Source organism: Triturus cristatus, chromosome 6 (assembly GCF_964204655.1).
Source record: "Triturus cristatus chromosome 6, aTriCri1.1, whole genome shotgun sequence".
Taxonomy (NCBI): Eukaryota; Metazoa; Chordata; class Amphibia; order Caudata; family Salamandridae; genus Triturus; species Triturus cristatus.
The window spans coordinates 305,551,546-305,567,317 of NC_140589.1; the positions used below are offsets into that span (position 1 = coordinate 305,551,546).

The following is a 15,772-nucleotide window of genomic DNA, read 5'->3' on the forward strand; positions in this document are numbered from 1 at the left end:
GAGCTGGGATGAAAGTCCAAGAAGTCCCTCCGATGGGCAGCAGCACCAGCCGAGATCACAGATGTATCCTTTCCATCTATTTGTCTCCCGAGTAGCTAACTGGTCACTCAGTTCCTCTGCTTTTTCAACGTCTCCTCCATCCACTGCTTGATCTATGCTGACTTCCAAGCCTGACTTTTGAAGAATCTTGTTGGTCACAGGTGGCTCAAATCGGTCATTTATGCCAAAGAACTGCTTGAGCTCCTCCATGGGGGCATCATCTTTTGATGGTTGGCTCTCACAGCTTCCTGTCTGAGATTCTTCAAGTTTACCTGTAACACCTTTTCTTCGACGTTTCCTTCTTCGACCTCGTACTCGAAAATTTGCTAGGCTTTTAATTTCAACATTTTTCTTCTGTAACTCTTGAAATTTATGCCACTGGTTTGCAGACACTCCAGCGGGGCAAGCCCTTGACTCTCCTAGCGGATGCTCAGCCTCTGAGCCACCTGTGACCAACAAGATTCTTCAAAAGTCAGGCTTGGAAGTCAGCATAGATCAAGCAGTGGATGGAGGAGACGTTGAAAAAGCAGAGGAACTGAGTGACCAGTTAGCTACTTGGGAGACAAATAGATGGAAAGGATACATCTGTGATCTCGGCTGGTGCTGCTGCCCATCGGAGGGACTTCTTGGACTTTCATCCCAGCTCTTTTGAAATCAACACCGCGCCTGTGAAGGTATAGGCTCCGCTTGGGGGACCTCGTTCTGTATAGTGGCCCCTGGCTCCTCCTCATCGATGTCGTCAGCTAAATCACAAGGTTTCACCTTCCAAACTACAGTATGTTTGTCGAGAGGTCACCTACCTGGGTCATCTCCTATCAAAGGAGGGACGACGATTTACACCAGAACGAATTCATGCGATTGCGCAAATGTCTGTGCCATCCACGCAAAGGGAAGTACGTGCTTTTCTGGGAATCACTTCTTATTGTAGACAGTGGATCCCTAACTTCTCTTTGATTGCCAAACCCCTGTTGGCACTCACTTTAAAAGATACGCCTCAGCCCCTTCCTTGGACTGACGAGTGCCAAAAGAGTTTCACTGATTTGCGTACTGCTCTGTGTTCTGCTCCTGTACTAGGTACCCCAGATTACACTAAGCCTTTTACGCTGTATGTTCACGAGAAAGAAGGTTGTACATTATCAGTCTTGACACAGCAATTCGGAGATAGACAGCGGCCATGTGCTTATTTTTCGGCTACGCTAGATCCCGTAGCTAAAGCATTGCCTAGTTGTCTCAAAGCCACAGCAGCCGCAGCGATTTCTATTCGTCAGTCCGCTGGGATAGTGTTAGATAACACTCTTGTGGTCATGGTGCCACATGCAGTGGATACTTTACTGAATAGGACAAAGACACAACATCTCACTAGTGCACGTTTAACTGGTTATGAGCTGACGCTATTGGCTAGTCACGTACACATCAAACGATGCAATACTCTGAATCCAGCTACCTTGTTGCCCCTTCCAAATGAGGAGAGTGTTGAGGATCAACATGACTGTTTCTTCCGTACTGAGGAAGAGACAAAAGGAAGGATTGATTTGAGGGACACACCGTTAGAGAATCCAGATGGAACTCTATGGGTAGATGGTTCTTGTTTTAAGATGCCTAATGGGGATACGGTTTCAGCCTATGCTGTAACTACCTTACATACGATTGTGGAAACTGCGCGTGTTAGACACAACTCAGCACAAGCAGCAGAGTTGATAGCACTGACGAGAGCTTGTGTACTATCAAAAGGGAAAAGAGTGAACGTGTACACTGACATTCAGTATGCCTTTGGTGCTGCATTCAATTTTGGGCGTCTCTGGAAAGAGAGGGGTTACCTAACTTCACATGGCACTAAGATACAGCATGGTCAGTTAGTGACTGATCTCCTTGAGTCACTTACTTTACCTGTCCAAATAGCGATAATGAAGTGTAATGCTCACAAGAAGATTACGGATGATGTTGGACGAGGAAATGCATTTGCTGATGAAACAGCAAAGAAAACAGCAAAAGATTCAATGAGTCGAATGTATATGGCAGATCCTGCAAATTGGGTCAGAGAGAGAGGAATGTGTGAGAATACAGTGGAAAGCGTGAAAACGATTCAGAAAGAGGTTATAGAAAGAGAACTGAGCTTGTGGAAAGAAAGTACGGGAATGTTAAATGAGATGGGTTGTTGGGTAGAATTATCCGAACACCAACGTTGGTTGTTACCGGATGCTTATGTACTCCCAGTGGTTACTATGGCTCATGGTCCAGCTCACCTTAGTGCAAAAGGCATTTGTAAACTTTTAGCTCCAGTTTGGCAGAATGAAAGCATCCCGAAATGTGCAGACAACATAGTAAAGCATTGTATTGTTTGTCTAATCTATAATCCAGGAAAGGGAACCCCCACTCCAGCAGGTCACTTTGCTCCTCCGACATACCCATTTGAAGTGTTGCAAATCGATTACATTCACATGGATCGATGCAACAACCTCAAATATGTTCTGGTGGTAGTATGTGCCTTTTTGAGATGGATAGAAGCCTACCCTTTGAAAGACAACACAGCTTTGTCCACAGCCAAAATCCTCCTAACAGAATTCTTTCCCAGATTTGGATTGCCGCGCATTGTCTGGAGTGACAATGGGAGCGAATTTGTTGGCCAAGTCATGCAGAAAGTTTGTGCAGGTCTTGGAATCAAGCAAAAGTTCCATGCGGAAAATCATCCCCAATCATCAGGTTTAGTGGAATGCTACAATGGGACCTTGAAACTAAAGTTAGCGAAAATTCAAGCAAGTACGGGACTTAATCGTCCTGATGCTTTGCCGTTAGCTTTGCTATCCACCAGAACTGCGGTACACTCTCGTCTGGGACTTAGCCCATACGAAGTGGTGTTTGGCCATCCGGCCAACATATGGGGAATACCTCCTCCTAAAAAGTTCTCAGATTTGCCCTACCCAATGTTAATTGACTATCTGCATGACCTTACAACTAAATTGCATGTCCTTCATCGACAGGTTCGGAGTGCTTTGCCGGAGGCTTCCACAGATCCAGGTCACTCCATCCGTCCAGGTGACTGGGTCTGCATCCGCAATTTTCAGAGGAAGAAGAATTTGGAGCCCAGATGGCGGAAGCCCCGAATGGTCCTTCTTACCACGAGGACAGCAATTAAAGTTGAAGGAAAGAAAAATTGGGTTCACGGTGTGCACTGCAAGAAAGTACCTTTGCCCTTGCCTTTCGATCAGTGGGTTCGCAGAGGGATTGGTGACTGCGAAGGCGAAACAGTTCCACGATTCATACCCTTTAGCGATGCACACCTGAATGGGACATTGTCTGAGAAAGAGGACGACGACATTTTACAGGAAGCGATTCCATTGCATCGTCGCTTAAATACGACTGAACCAAGAACATTGTTTCAAGATCAGAGTGTTCTAGGGAAAGAGCGTTACCATCTTAGGCCCCGGCAAAAGAACATTTGAGACTTTCTTCTCCTTGTGTAGTGTTCTGTTTAGGTTGCAGGGTCATGGAAGGAGTCTAGGTCACGACCTGAGTAGTGACAATAGGTCTGCAGGATCTTTCAGTGTCATAGGACGGTTGAGCATCGTGATTTTAGTGATTGAGGAAGATTGCCGTGAGCATCCACTAGTGAAAATGGAAACTACACCCAGTATTGAAGAGAGAAGAAATGAAATAAAGAAAGCATCTTGTAATATAATGTACAGTCGTTACAGTATAACCCTATGTATCTTGATATCATTATGTATTGCTCTGGCGATTATTGGTTGGATAGTTTTGCAGCCAAGACACACCACCCCTTGCTTTTCTATGCCTTCTTCTACTATCTCTCCACACCTTTTCCATACTTTCCCTTCACATGAACTTGTCAGAAGAACCGAGTATTACAATAATTCTTTTGTTCAACTATTACACCAGCATCAACTAGTAGTTAACACAACTGATTGTTGGGTATGTGGTCTTATGCCACATACTACTGAAAAAAGGAATACCATATTTAGCTCTCCCTTTCTCCTATGAGGGTTCCGCTTGGGCATTCTTCGTTATTTTCTCAAATGCGTATCAAAGTAAATTCAGACGGTCTGTTGCTTCACAAATTAATTATCCGGATTTCAGTCATAGTTCTTTGATTAAGGGTATGGTGGTTATGGCTAAAATCATGGAGAATAGCAAGATTTCTATTGATGAGAGAAAAGCATACACCAATTGGAACGTCACCCAATACATGTTGAGTCTTAATAATAAAATGGGAAAAGAGAAATCGTCACCAATCTGGACTATACCGCACCAAGGTAACTTCTGTTTAAAAATAAACGATCGCTCTTCTGACACTGCACCAAAGAGTAACTGCTCCTACACATGCATTTATTCCTCCCTGAACTCGCCTCCTCTAGTACCGTCCCAAGGCACCTATTTCATTTGCTATGATAGAGCTTATACCTGGTTGCCAACGGGTTTCTCTGGTACCTGCTACATAGCTTTCCTTCTTCCTCCTACTTACACTGCTTCTGCCAATTATCACCGAACCCGTCTCAGCCGAGGAATTATTGACTCCAAAGACACCACGGGACAAGAAGGAGGAGATTTCCTTAAAGGTTTTCTTCCTTTCTGGGGTCCAATGGCCAACAGCAGAAATATAAGGCAACTGGTCCGTGTTGTAGAGACTACAATAGACATCACTGTAGGAGCCTTGAGTAATATCACGGCGGAACTACAGGCGGATCGTCTTATGACCTTACAAAATCGAGTTGCCTTAGACTTTATTCTTGCCGATCGTGGTGGAGTATGTAAATTGATCGGGTCACGCTGTTGTATTTTTATTCCTAATGACGCTCCAACAGTATACCAAGCGATTTCCAAGTTGCATATAATCTCCGAGTCTATTCGTCAGGACGAAGGAGATTGGTCCTTAACGGAATGGTTTTGGGGACTACTGTCCAAATGGGGTTGGAAAGTATTGACATTCCTTGGAGTGATTTTGACAATCATATTTTCCTATTGCCTTTGTATGCACTGTGGTCCCGCTATCTGTGATCTTTGTGCCACTATGTGCATTTCAAGACCCGAACCTCAAGTAGCAGAAAACATAAGGATGATGCTACAGCTTGATGATCTCATGGCTATTGATGTGGACTCAGATTAACGTGAGTCTGTCTTGCCTGAGTTCTGGCAAAAGGAGGGTCTGAGGAACTTCGATTTTCAATCACGATCGAATCGACCCGCCATTTTGTAACCCGCCGCCATTTTGTGTTGCCATCACTCAGGCAGCACGGCGAACGAGGTCTATTCTGCCTTTCCCGAAGCTTGGTGTCAAAATACGTCCTCGGCCTTGTTTGCGAGGCTGGTGTTTGGACTTGCCGAGTACACTAATCCGTGTCTGGCTCTCCTAATCCCTGTTTCAACTATCTGTAGGCTCACACCATTCTTTCCTGATCATATCTTATCGACTGGCCTTCACTGTCTCCTGCTAGCATTCTCTTGTGTCATGCCCGTCCTCCAATACACACAAACGTATCTCACCACCTGCAAGTCTGTTAATGAATCAGTTCGGGGGTGGGATGACAAACATAGTTGGAGGAGCGGACTCTTCTTTTTGTTTTCGAACCTTTCTTACTGGTTCTGCTTTGTTTTCCACTTACCCTATTGGCTCTTTTCTTCTTTGCTTGGGGCGTGTGTTTCGTTAATAAATCTGTATTGTATAGTATTTAATCTGATGCGCCACAGAGTAAAGTGGCAGTCTCCTGAGAACCTACTTGTGTACTTCTAGGATAACTGTACTAGCTGCAGCTAAATAAATCCAATCTTCTAACGCCGACAGAGTGTCCCGTGTCTCTGTGTATCGAAGCAGGTGAACCCAGAAGACGGAGGGCGTACCCTGCGCCGCCAGGTCCAAAAGGTTCTGGTTCTTCAATCTGCAACGGAAGATCCCATAAATCGCTGATGATGAAGACCATGAATAACCATTGCATGAGGATGTTGAAATGCAAAATGAAGATGATGATGGTGAAGAGGAAGGAAATGAATTACGCCAAGATGTTATTGACAACTGCATCACATGAGTGTGAGTAAATATTTACAGTTTTTGAAAATACTTTCAAACCAACTTTCATTCTAATGATGATGACAATCTGTGCTGGACATTTTTTAGAAATGGCAAGTTAAGGAAAACCCTGGGCACAAAGATATTTGTTGATCAAAGTTTTGACACATTGAATACTGTGTCCATTTGCATTGTTTATCTTTGTTTGTTCTTAGAAAAGGTGCCCTCTAAGTAATTAATTTGTTATGTGAAAATTTGATAATGTAACCAACCAAACTTTGGACATTTCAATGTTTTGGCATTTGCAGTTCTATGCTGGGTTGATCCTATGAAAGAGACGCACATACTTTGGATGTACAAATCTGGTACGAAGACAACTTGCATTGTAATTGAATGGAAATCTTTAAGATTGCATTGTACTTGTTTTCTGTTGACTGTTGCCAGCAAAGCAATATGTGCTAATGCATTGCTCTAACCCCATGTGGTAGGCCTCCCAAAGCATACAAATCTCCCTTCACATAGGCTAAATCCACATTTTGTGCTAACTGTATGTAGCTGTTGATGTGTCTCATTATTAAAGGAAAAATATCTTTTCGCACATTGCTTAAAGTTGGTTGTGACATTCCACCAGATACTGCAACCAGGTATTAGAATGTTCCTTTGGTCACAGAAGGGAGTACTGCCATTATTTTCACTAATGATGTTCTTGATGGGGGTTTCCTATCATGAAGCCAAAGATCTGGCTTCAGCTGATGACATCCATCAAGAAGAGTTTGGCTATTTTAGCTTATTTATTTGGTTATCTCCTGTTTTTCCATGTTGACAAAGTTTGGAACTGTAAAATAAAATATGGCATGACTTTCGAAAATATGCATAGGTTATAATGTATTAGGAGAAAATATGAACGTTTATTTATTTCAATTAAATTATATTTTAGTTTTTGAATTTCGTTCTTTGTCATTTTTTTATCATCTTACTAAAGAAGTGAAGTCCATTACCTACAAGGGTTTATTTATGAATAGTCAATCTTTTTAATTGAACTTTTTAAAATGTATGATGGGATTATAAAAAGTTGAAAATTGAGAAAAGAAATACAACAACAGTCTTTGACTTTGTTATTTTTTATTTTATTCAACAAAACCAAATAAACTAAAACAGGCGGAAAAGAAAAACACATTTAAATTATCAATCCTGGTTGATGAAATGTTTGTTGAAAAGCCAAAATTATTTAAAGGCCAATGTACAACTGGCATCAGAAAGGTTAATGTGTCCAGAAAATAGTCCAGAAAGTGAATGGTAGTCACAAACTGGAGGAAGTTAGGTTCTGCATCTCTTGCTGGTGCTGATGGAGGTCTTGCCGTTCTCGCCTGCTGGTCCAGATGAACGTGTACACCGTGGCAGGGGGGTGGATCCACAGTTGCAGGGACTAAGGTGGGTGCAAGTGTTTCCTCTTGAGGCAGGGCCACCTTTTCTGTGGCAGAGGCAGATGTTGTTGCCCCAGATGTTGTAGGACCACAGAAAGGGGAAGATGGTGTTAGAAAATCCCAACATTTATGGGTAAAAATGTCATGTAGCACCCCAGTCAGGGAGCCAAATTGGAGTTCAGGTTCTCCATCTGTATACTGTGCTACCTCTGCATTTGTTTCATCTCCTGGAGCTCTGTAAGGACCTGGCCCATCATATCCTGGGACTGATTTAGGAATCCCAAGACTTGGCTGATGGTGGCCTGGGTGACAGTGAGCCCAGTGGCCTCACTTAGCTGGCCCACAGATTCCCTTCCATGGCCCATACTCCCACTACCCTGTGCCCTTAACTCAGTGTGCCCCATCCCACTGGTTCCTGCCTAAACTGGAGGGGGTGGTGCTGGAACAACAGCAGCCAGGACTGGGGGGCACAAAATTGGGGATATGTTGGTTTGGACACAGAAAGTACAGTGATCCATAGGCTGAGGTGTGGTAACAGCTGTGGTGCAAGATGTAGGTGTGGGCCAATTGACACTCACTGGAGAACATCCAGACCCACAACCTCTGCATCCCCAAAATCCCGTCCCCACCTGAGAGTGAGAAGCGGTGCAGTCTCAGTGGCATGTCTGCTCCCGAGCCATGCTCTACCAGGTGTTCATGCTTCCACATGACTAGCAATGATTTGCCGTTAGTCCCACAACACAGTGATGCTGATAAAGCACCAAACCCAAGGGGTCGTAAGAAGTGACTCTCTAGACACTCAGTGTGATGAGTTGCATTTGTGTTTTTAAAAAACTTTTTTCCTTTGTTGTTCCTATGTTAAGAATTTATCATTCAGAAGGATGCAGTGAATTATTGCTTGCAGCAATGTTGCAACCACCTGAATAAAAGTTGGTCACTCAGTTGTGCAGCAAGCACTACCATCATGTGTGATGTCTCATTCTTAGAAGCTTTTAAAATCTCTTACCTCAGAAATATTTGTTTGTTATCTCTGTGCATCATGTGCATCCCTCTGCTGCAATTGTACCCTCCTGCTGCACCTGTAGTGATGATAAGTCATCATCGGAGTCAGACACTATGGAGATGTCTTGCAGACCCTTCCTCATTGCGATATTGTGCAGTATGGCACAAGTGGAGATTATTTTACAGCATTAGAAGTAGTGTCACCTTAAGGAGATAAGAAGGTTCAGCATTAGGTCACATTATATACACCGTCCTGGCCACTGTATGCATTGAGTTTGCAACTCTCTTACCTAGTAGGAAGCCATTACCATATTCACCCTGTGCCAATCCGGTATGTATTCCACAGTGACGGAACATGAATGAGTCTTGGGTTGTGCCTGGGCATCTGGTAACAAGGTCGGTAATGATACAGGTGGCATCACACACTACCTGCATATTGAGTGAGTGTGAAATTTTTCTGTTTGTATATATGTAGTCATTTGCGGAGGGGGGACATATGGCAATATGTGTACCATCAACACAGCCAATTACATTTGGGAACTGCGTTACCGTGTAGAACATCAGTTTGGTTTGTTGCAATGAATGTGAGAAGGGGTATTGGGGAATGATATATATTGGTTGACATTGCTCACCATGATGTCCAGGAACCTGTGAAGGAACCTGGACAGGGCACTTTTTAACATGGTTCCTGCCTCCCACCACTGCTATGGCCACCTGGTAATTGCCAGAGGTTAAGAGGGGTAGGCAGCACAATACCTGCACACGTGGTGGGACCTTGTTGCTTCTGAGTGTTGGGACTTGTAGCTGATGTTGTAACTCAGCAATTCAATCAAGTATATCCTGACTACTGAATCCGTACTTCTCATGGATATTCTCCTCAGTCTATCCAAACAGGGTGACCCTCACCCTAAATATCCTCTTCTGTCTCCTCCTCCTTCTCTGCATCACAGCCAAAACATACAGGGTGGCCATCCTGAAAGAGCCAGATGCATTTTGGGTGCTTTTTATTGTTTGCACCTTGGAATCTCCGGATAAAATTTAATGGTAATTGCATTTCCTAAATGGCCATTTTGCAACTAGTTGCAATTAGGAAATTCCGTTGTGCATGCGCTTTACAATTCACATTTGGAAAACGCTATTTGCGATATCCTATTTTGCCATTACCAAAATGAGAATTCTACTTGGTAGGAATCTCTTTTTGCACCACCGCAAACGCATTTCGTACATCCCGATGTGTCATTTTGCATTTTCTAAAAGGCCCGAAATAGCGATTCACACCATTAAGAAATGCAAAATGCCTTTGTACATATCGGCCATTGTGCCAAAATCACAAATGCCACTCATTTAATTGTTGAACATTTTCACAAATAACCACAGAAGTTCTCCATAAACTCTCCAACAAATTTATATTTAATAGTCCCGGAGTAACATTTGCACATGTGTAAAGGTTTGACCTGCTGATATTTAGCAAAGGGTGAGGTATTTAAAGCACCCAGGGGCATATAAGCAACGCTTTGCGATAAATATCGAAAAACCTGCTTAGCACTCATTTTTTTAATCGCAGGATATCACTGGATTTTACCGCCGAGATAGTGCGTTATTAGCAACGCGTATCTCCAAGGCGATATTGAATCCAGCGATAGCTATGATAACATGCTTTATCGCGGGAAAACAAGCAATGATTTCCCTGCGATACTGCAAACCTTGCTGATAGGCAGGCATGGACTCAGCCATGCAATCCACCTCCCTTGTTAAAGATGGCTAAGTTGTATTTTTAGCAGGTGTTAAAAACCTGCGATAAAGGGGGCTTATCTCTGCTTTCAAGCTCCCATCGCAGGTCTTGTGCAGACTTGCTAATATCCCGAAGCTGGGTCAGCGAGTGCTTGTCAAGGAGTTGTGTGGAGGAACGCTCACTTTGCATGTCATTAGCGATAAATATCGCTGACATGTAAAGCGGCACCAAAACGGTTGCTTTCTCCATAAAGCTGTCGCTAACAGCTGTTAGTGTCACCTTGGTAAAAGGGCGCTAGAAATATCGCCGCTTTAGCGGCAAAAAGTGCCACTAAAGCGGCGATACCGCCCTTGCTAATATGCCCCCAGAGTTTCCAGGTGTAGTTAATATCACAATTCTCAAAATTCTAACTCCTGTGTAAAAATGGGATTGGCCAGGGGTTGGAAAACACTGACCCATTCAAAATCAGGATCCATGTCTTTTGCCACCTAACTGGTGGATAGAAGGCCCCACTGCTTGCAATAATGTCCAGGGCCCACCTGCTACACCACTGAATGAAACCAATCGTGCTACCTCTGCAGCTCAGCCAAGTGCAGAAATCACAACCGTTTGTTGCCATGTACTTCTGATATGATCACTGAAAGCCTACAGAAGTTTAATTTACTGTGGAGCTGGCACGACACAGCGTATGGCAGATTGTGTCACTTCTCCTCCGTGCCGGAATGAGCAGTGCAGCGTCGATGCTCTGGGACTGCACAATCTGTAGGAAGAAATAAAGCAGAACCAAAAGCATTCAAAGAGGCTTTACATTTTTTTATGACTAACTTCTCAAAAAGCCATTAACTTTACAGCAGCGTGGAGATACGAGGGCTGCGAGATTATTAATCATTGTTAAGCTTCATCTGATTCTGCCTTGGAAAATAACTGAGGAGGACACTCTGTGCTGGGTTCTGGTGAAGTGTGAGCTGTGTGCTCTTTGAATACATTGCTGTGATCACATCCCTGCCATTGTCCCACAGCACTGTACAAACACTCCTTCAAAAGCTAAAAAAAAAATATGAACAGTGGATATCTGCAGGCAGAAGGCGCTGCGGAAATATTGGTGCATTCATCAACAGCCACAAAAATGCCTGTTCTGCAAAGCCGCCTCTGAAATGGTAATTAATATGCACCTACTTCTGCCACGTCTGCTGCTGCACTGGCTGCTGCTTCGACAAAACATGCTGGCTGGCATGGTGGCTGATCAGGCGAGACAGGCCCTGCATTCGGATGCCTTCCCAGAACTCGTAAATTGAGCTCGTCAGGATTTGAGCACTCGAAACAAAAATGCTGGTGTAGAATTTTGTACAAGATTGCAGAAATGTAGATCATTAGAATTCTTTGTTACAACTTTGAAAATGCAATTTGCTTACATTCACCCAGTTATTTATTTGATTAGTCCTCGTCCAACAGCCTTAAAAAAACAGTTTGCCTTGCCCTTTGACCCTAACAACGTCCTAACCTACGTACATCACCTAATCTATTGGTATTCAATTGATGTACACAATTCTGAATTTCTCCCTACGGCACTCTTTACAGTGCTGTGCCGGAGCCCAGCGGGGGTTAGTCTAATTAAATATCAATACCATCTACTAATGTAATGGAAAAAAAAAACTTCTGAATGCAATTTGATGATATATTGATGACACTTTTCAGATATGCTCAGGTCTGCTTATTTAATGCATGCACTTGTTATATCACGCGCACAGGGCCATGGAGCATCAACGCGCTTTACAGAGTCATACAATAGATTTTCTCCTAGTAACAAAACAAACATTGATAAGGTAATTCGCAGGAGAATAAAAAAAAAATTGTTATCATTCAAGCTGAATGTTAAGTTCTTTAAGGATCCAAAGATAATCAGTTAGAGGAGACACCTATGGAATCCCTGATGAGATGTATGGAACCACTGATGAGATGTATGGAACCCCTAATGAGATGGAAGGTGTGGGCAAGTAGTGCTCAAAGAGACAGCATCTGAGTTCTCGTTTGAAGATAACAAATGAGGTGAGGGAACAAACAGATGATGGACGGCATTCCAGATTCTAGGCGCACACAAGAGGAGGATTGGTTAAAGGTATATTTTCTGTTGAATACTGAGGTTTCTAGCAGCAGAGCATCTAAATTATGACATCGCTTGGAATCCTCCAGAGATCTTTAATACGTTTGTCATATAGTGCTGGTTGCCCATATTAAGAAATATGTTGAGGAGCCAAGAAAGTTTGAAAGTGGTCTTGCTATAGATAGGGAGCCATCAGAAAGCACACAGTATAGGGATGATGTTTTCAGGATGACCTGGAGAGTAGGCGTGTTTCAGATGCAGGAATGCTTTTAGTGGGGCACAGCGAGTGCTGACAATGTCAGAAAGATTTGAGTTTCCATAGCGAGTTCCTATTAGAACCAGCGCTTGAGTCACAACTTTGAGATCTTGAGCCACAAAAAGGAGTATGATTCAGAAAATTAAATGACTTTGGTGGTTAGCATTGTTGTCTAAGAAATTAATCTTTGTCTGAAGGTTTAATCATAAAGGAAGGACGAAACCCGGAGATTTGACAAAATTACACCTTAGGATACTGGAAAGGGAGAATTGACTCCTGACTAGGGTGGAACAAGATTGAGAAGAGATGGGGGCGCTAGAGGGCGCACAAGCAGCATGGCCGCACTCATGTGAGGCACCTGCAGCCTGGAACAGAAATCCTACACTTATCCTCTTCAACTGACTGCCTTCCCGACAAAAACCATATACGGGTGTTGCTGTCCTCTTCCTGCAGCCTCGGTGAAAGTTTGAGTGCCGTGGGACCTGCCGTGACAGAGCTAGGGGCAGCGCGAGTTGGACCGCACCCTGGGCTGCCGAGTGGCGGAGTGAGCGGCCGGACCTCGGATCTGCGCTAGGCCGGGGCGCACCACGAGGCAGGTGGGCCCTGGAGGGAGGATCGCTGGTGCGGGACCCCCTGGATTTCGAGGGCTGATTGCCGGCGGCGAGCGGAGGGTGCCGTGCAGACGTGGGACACGACCTGAGCCTGGTCCCCCCCCCGGAGGGCATGCAAGTGTGATCGGCCACGGATCGGAGGGGCTTGGAGCTTTCGGTGAGCGTTACTATCGGGGAGGAGGTCTGGCCCCCCCCTGCCTCGCCACGTTGCATCCACGGCCTGGGGGGCGCGTCTGTGTCGGGCCGGTGGCATGGTGCCTGACCTCCCTCCTCCCCCCCGCCGGACTGAGAGAGCGAGGCGGCTGGTTGGTGGATGACCGGCGCCCCCCACACTGCTGAGTCGGACATCGCTGCGCATACCTGTGTGGCCAGTGGACGCTGTTGTGCTGTGGCCGGCCCCGGACCTTCGGGCCCCCCAGTGCTTGCAGGCTGAGAGCGCGGCGGGCCGCCGCGCTGGGAACGCAGATGTGGTGCGAGGAGGAATGGTGGCTGCGACATTGCTGCGTGGAGTTCGGCTCGCGAGTGGTGGAGGTTGTGGTTGAGGCACGGGGGCGCAGACCTGACTGTGTGGGCCCTATCGACGGCTGAGAGCGGGGCCCTGGGTGGCACTTGGGCACGTCTTGCCCCTTCGTGGCCCCTGCTGAGGCCATCCGTCTCCCTTGGACTACTTCCGAGCCCTGGTTCCACTGCTGTTGCCGGGGGTTGGTGGCCACTGGTCCGGTGGCCCAGGGCGTAACAGACTGTTGACGAACCGTGAGTGGGGCGCCCGCCTCGCCGCCTGTTCGCTCGATCGGCCCCCTCGAGGGCATTCCTAACATACGGAGGTGCAGCGACGGCAGGCGGGCTCTGACTACGTGGCCGCTCTCCCGCTTCGGGCGAAGCAGATGTTGCTGGGCAGTGGCGGCATGCACTCCCCGTATCGGCGGGGATAGATGACTCACTCCTTACCGGTCTTTGCCTCAGTGTGCCAGCCCGGGCCCTCCGATATACGGTTGTCGGCTGTGGCTGGGGTGTGCCTGGGAACTGGCCTTTGTTCGGCCTGAGTGGACTGCGGACTTCGCCCCCTCATCATTGCAAGCACCTCTCTACAGAAGGCCCACGATGGGTAAGCAAGACAGTAGGCAGCCTAAGCTTACATTTGATGCCCCAGCGGCTAAGAAGGGGCTGCGGAGTACGCAGGAGGCGGGGGGCTCCCACAGCCCGCCGGCGGCGGACGCAGGCCCGGGCTCGCCGCCGTCGGATCTACAACAGCTGATGCAGGAAATGAGGCAAGGCTTTGCTACTATAGTTGACAAGGTGGATCGCCTTTCATCGCGAATGGATGCTTTTGCGCAAAAATAGATGTACATGAAGAGCGTATCACTGAGGCTGAGAGGCGGATCTCTGATACTGATGACACCACTGCCTCGCATACTACGCAACTTTCGAGAATGGATAATGTCCTGAGAGTTATCGCTGCTAAGAATGAGGAGTTGGAGGCTCGCAGCCGGCGGAATAATATCCGCGTGGTGGGTGTGCCGGAGTCTACCAACACTGGGCGCATGGAAGAATACGTGGAGAAGATACTCCTGGCCTCCATTGGATCAGAAGCGTTCTCTAAGCAATTCATCGTCGAGAGGGCGCACCGCTCACTTGGGCCGCGGTCCAGACCAGGAGCTCCACCTAGGCCCATCATTGCACGGCTTTTAAATTACCGAGATCGGGACGCTGCACTGCGAGCCGCACGCCAGACCCAACAACTCTCATGTGATGGTGTTAGCTTCACCGTTTATCCGGATTTCACGCCTGTCGTCCAGGAACAGCGGCGTAAATTCATTGATGTAAAGAAAAAACTCCGTGCCCTCCAAATTGACTACGCGTTGCTGTATCCAGCAAAGTTGAGAGTCACTCATCAAGCAAAGCAACATTTTTTTATGAACCCGCAACAAGTGGACGATTTTTTGAAGACCCTGAGGAATGCACGGGCTGAGCAACGAGTTGCGGAAGGAGCTGAACATGAGGATGAACAGTGACTGCTTTCCTGTTGATTTCTAGGGCTGGCCTCTGCGCTTGGGGGCGGTCCGGCTGGCGCTAGTCTGGAGGTCCACCACACAAGCCCATTTGAGAGACGGCATCAGGGCTGCACAGGACTGCCCTGGTCGGGTAGTGGTCGGTGGTTGGTAATGTATTCCAGGCACCACCCTCCCCCGTTCCCTTGACTGTGATGGCGAGCCGGGCGCAGAGGGCGGATATGTGTGTCCCCTGGATGACCCCCATAGGGTGTACCCCAATGAACAAACTGACTACATTGCTCCTGTTGAGCTGTTTGGTGGTAATCTTGGGAGGGGGGGGGCGGGTTGAGATTTCTGGCAAGTTGGGGCTGCTTCAGTGAGTTGGGGGTGGGGTAGGGGGTTACGTGCCCGCTTTGGTATCTTACATTTCCGTTCATTGTACTGATGTCTCATTTTCCTCATTCTATGGGATTGGTAATCTCACATCACCAGATAGCAGTGAAATTGCAACTGGTACAAGTTGCATGGTGGGGATATCTGAGGGGAAGGGTGGGGGGATATTATTTTTTGTAAATGTTTTTAAGATGTTTGGCGCAGCTG

At 46.3% G+C, this 15,772-nt stretch overlaps 1 protein-coding gene across 1 annotated transcript in view; it reads right to left on the reverse strand.

Moving 5' to 3' along the window:
• The window catches only part of LOC146816783 (protein FAM204A-like), a 118,770-nt gene extending 104,520 nt beyond the window's left edge, over positions 1–14,250 (reverse strand). Inside the window, exons 1-2 of the mRNA XM_085609569.1 lie at positions 14,130–14,250; positions 47–485 (exon numbers count right to left, since the gene is read on the reverse strand). Of these exons, the coding sequence (XP_085465695.1) occupies positions 47–485; positions 14,130–14,250 (560 nt within the window). The remainder of the gene's footprint in view (positions 1–46; positions 486–14,129) is intronic.
• Between the last annotated feature and the right edge of the window lie 1,522 nt (positions 14,251–15,772).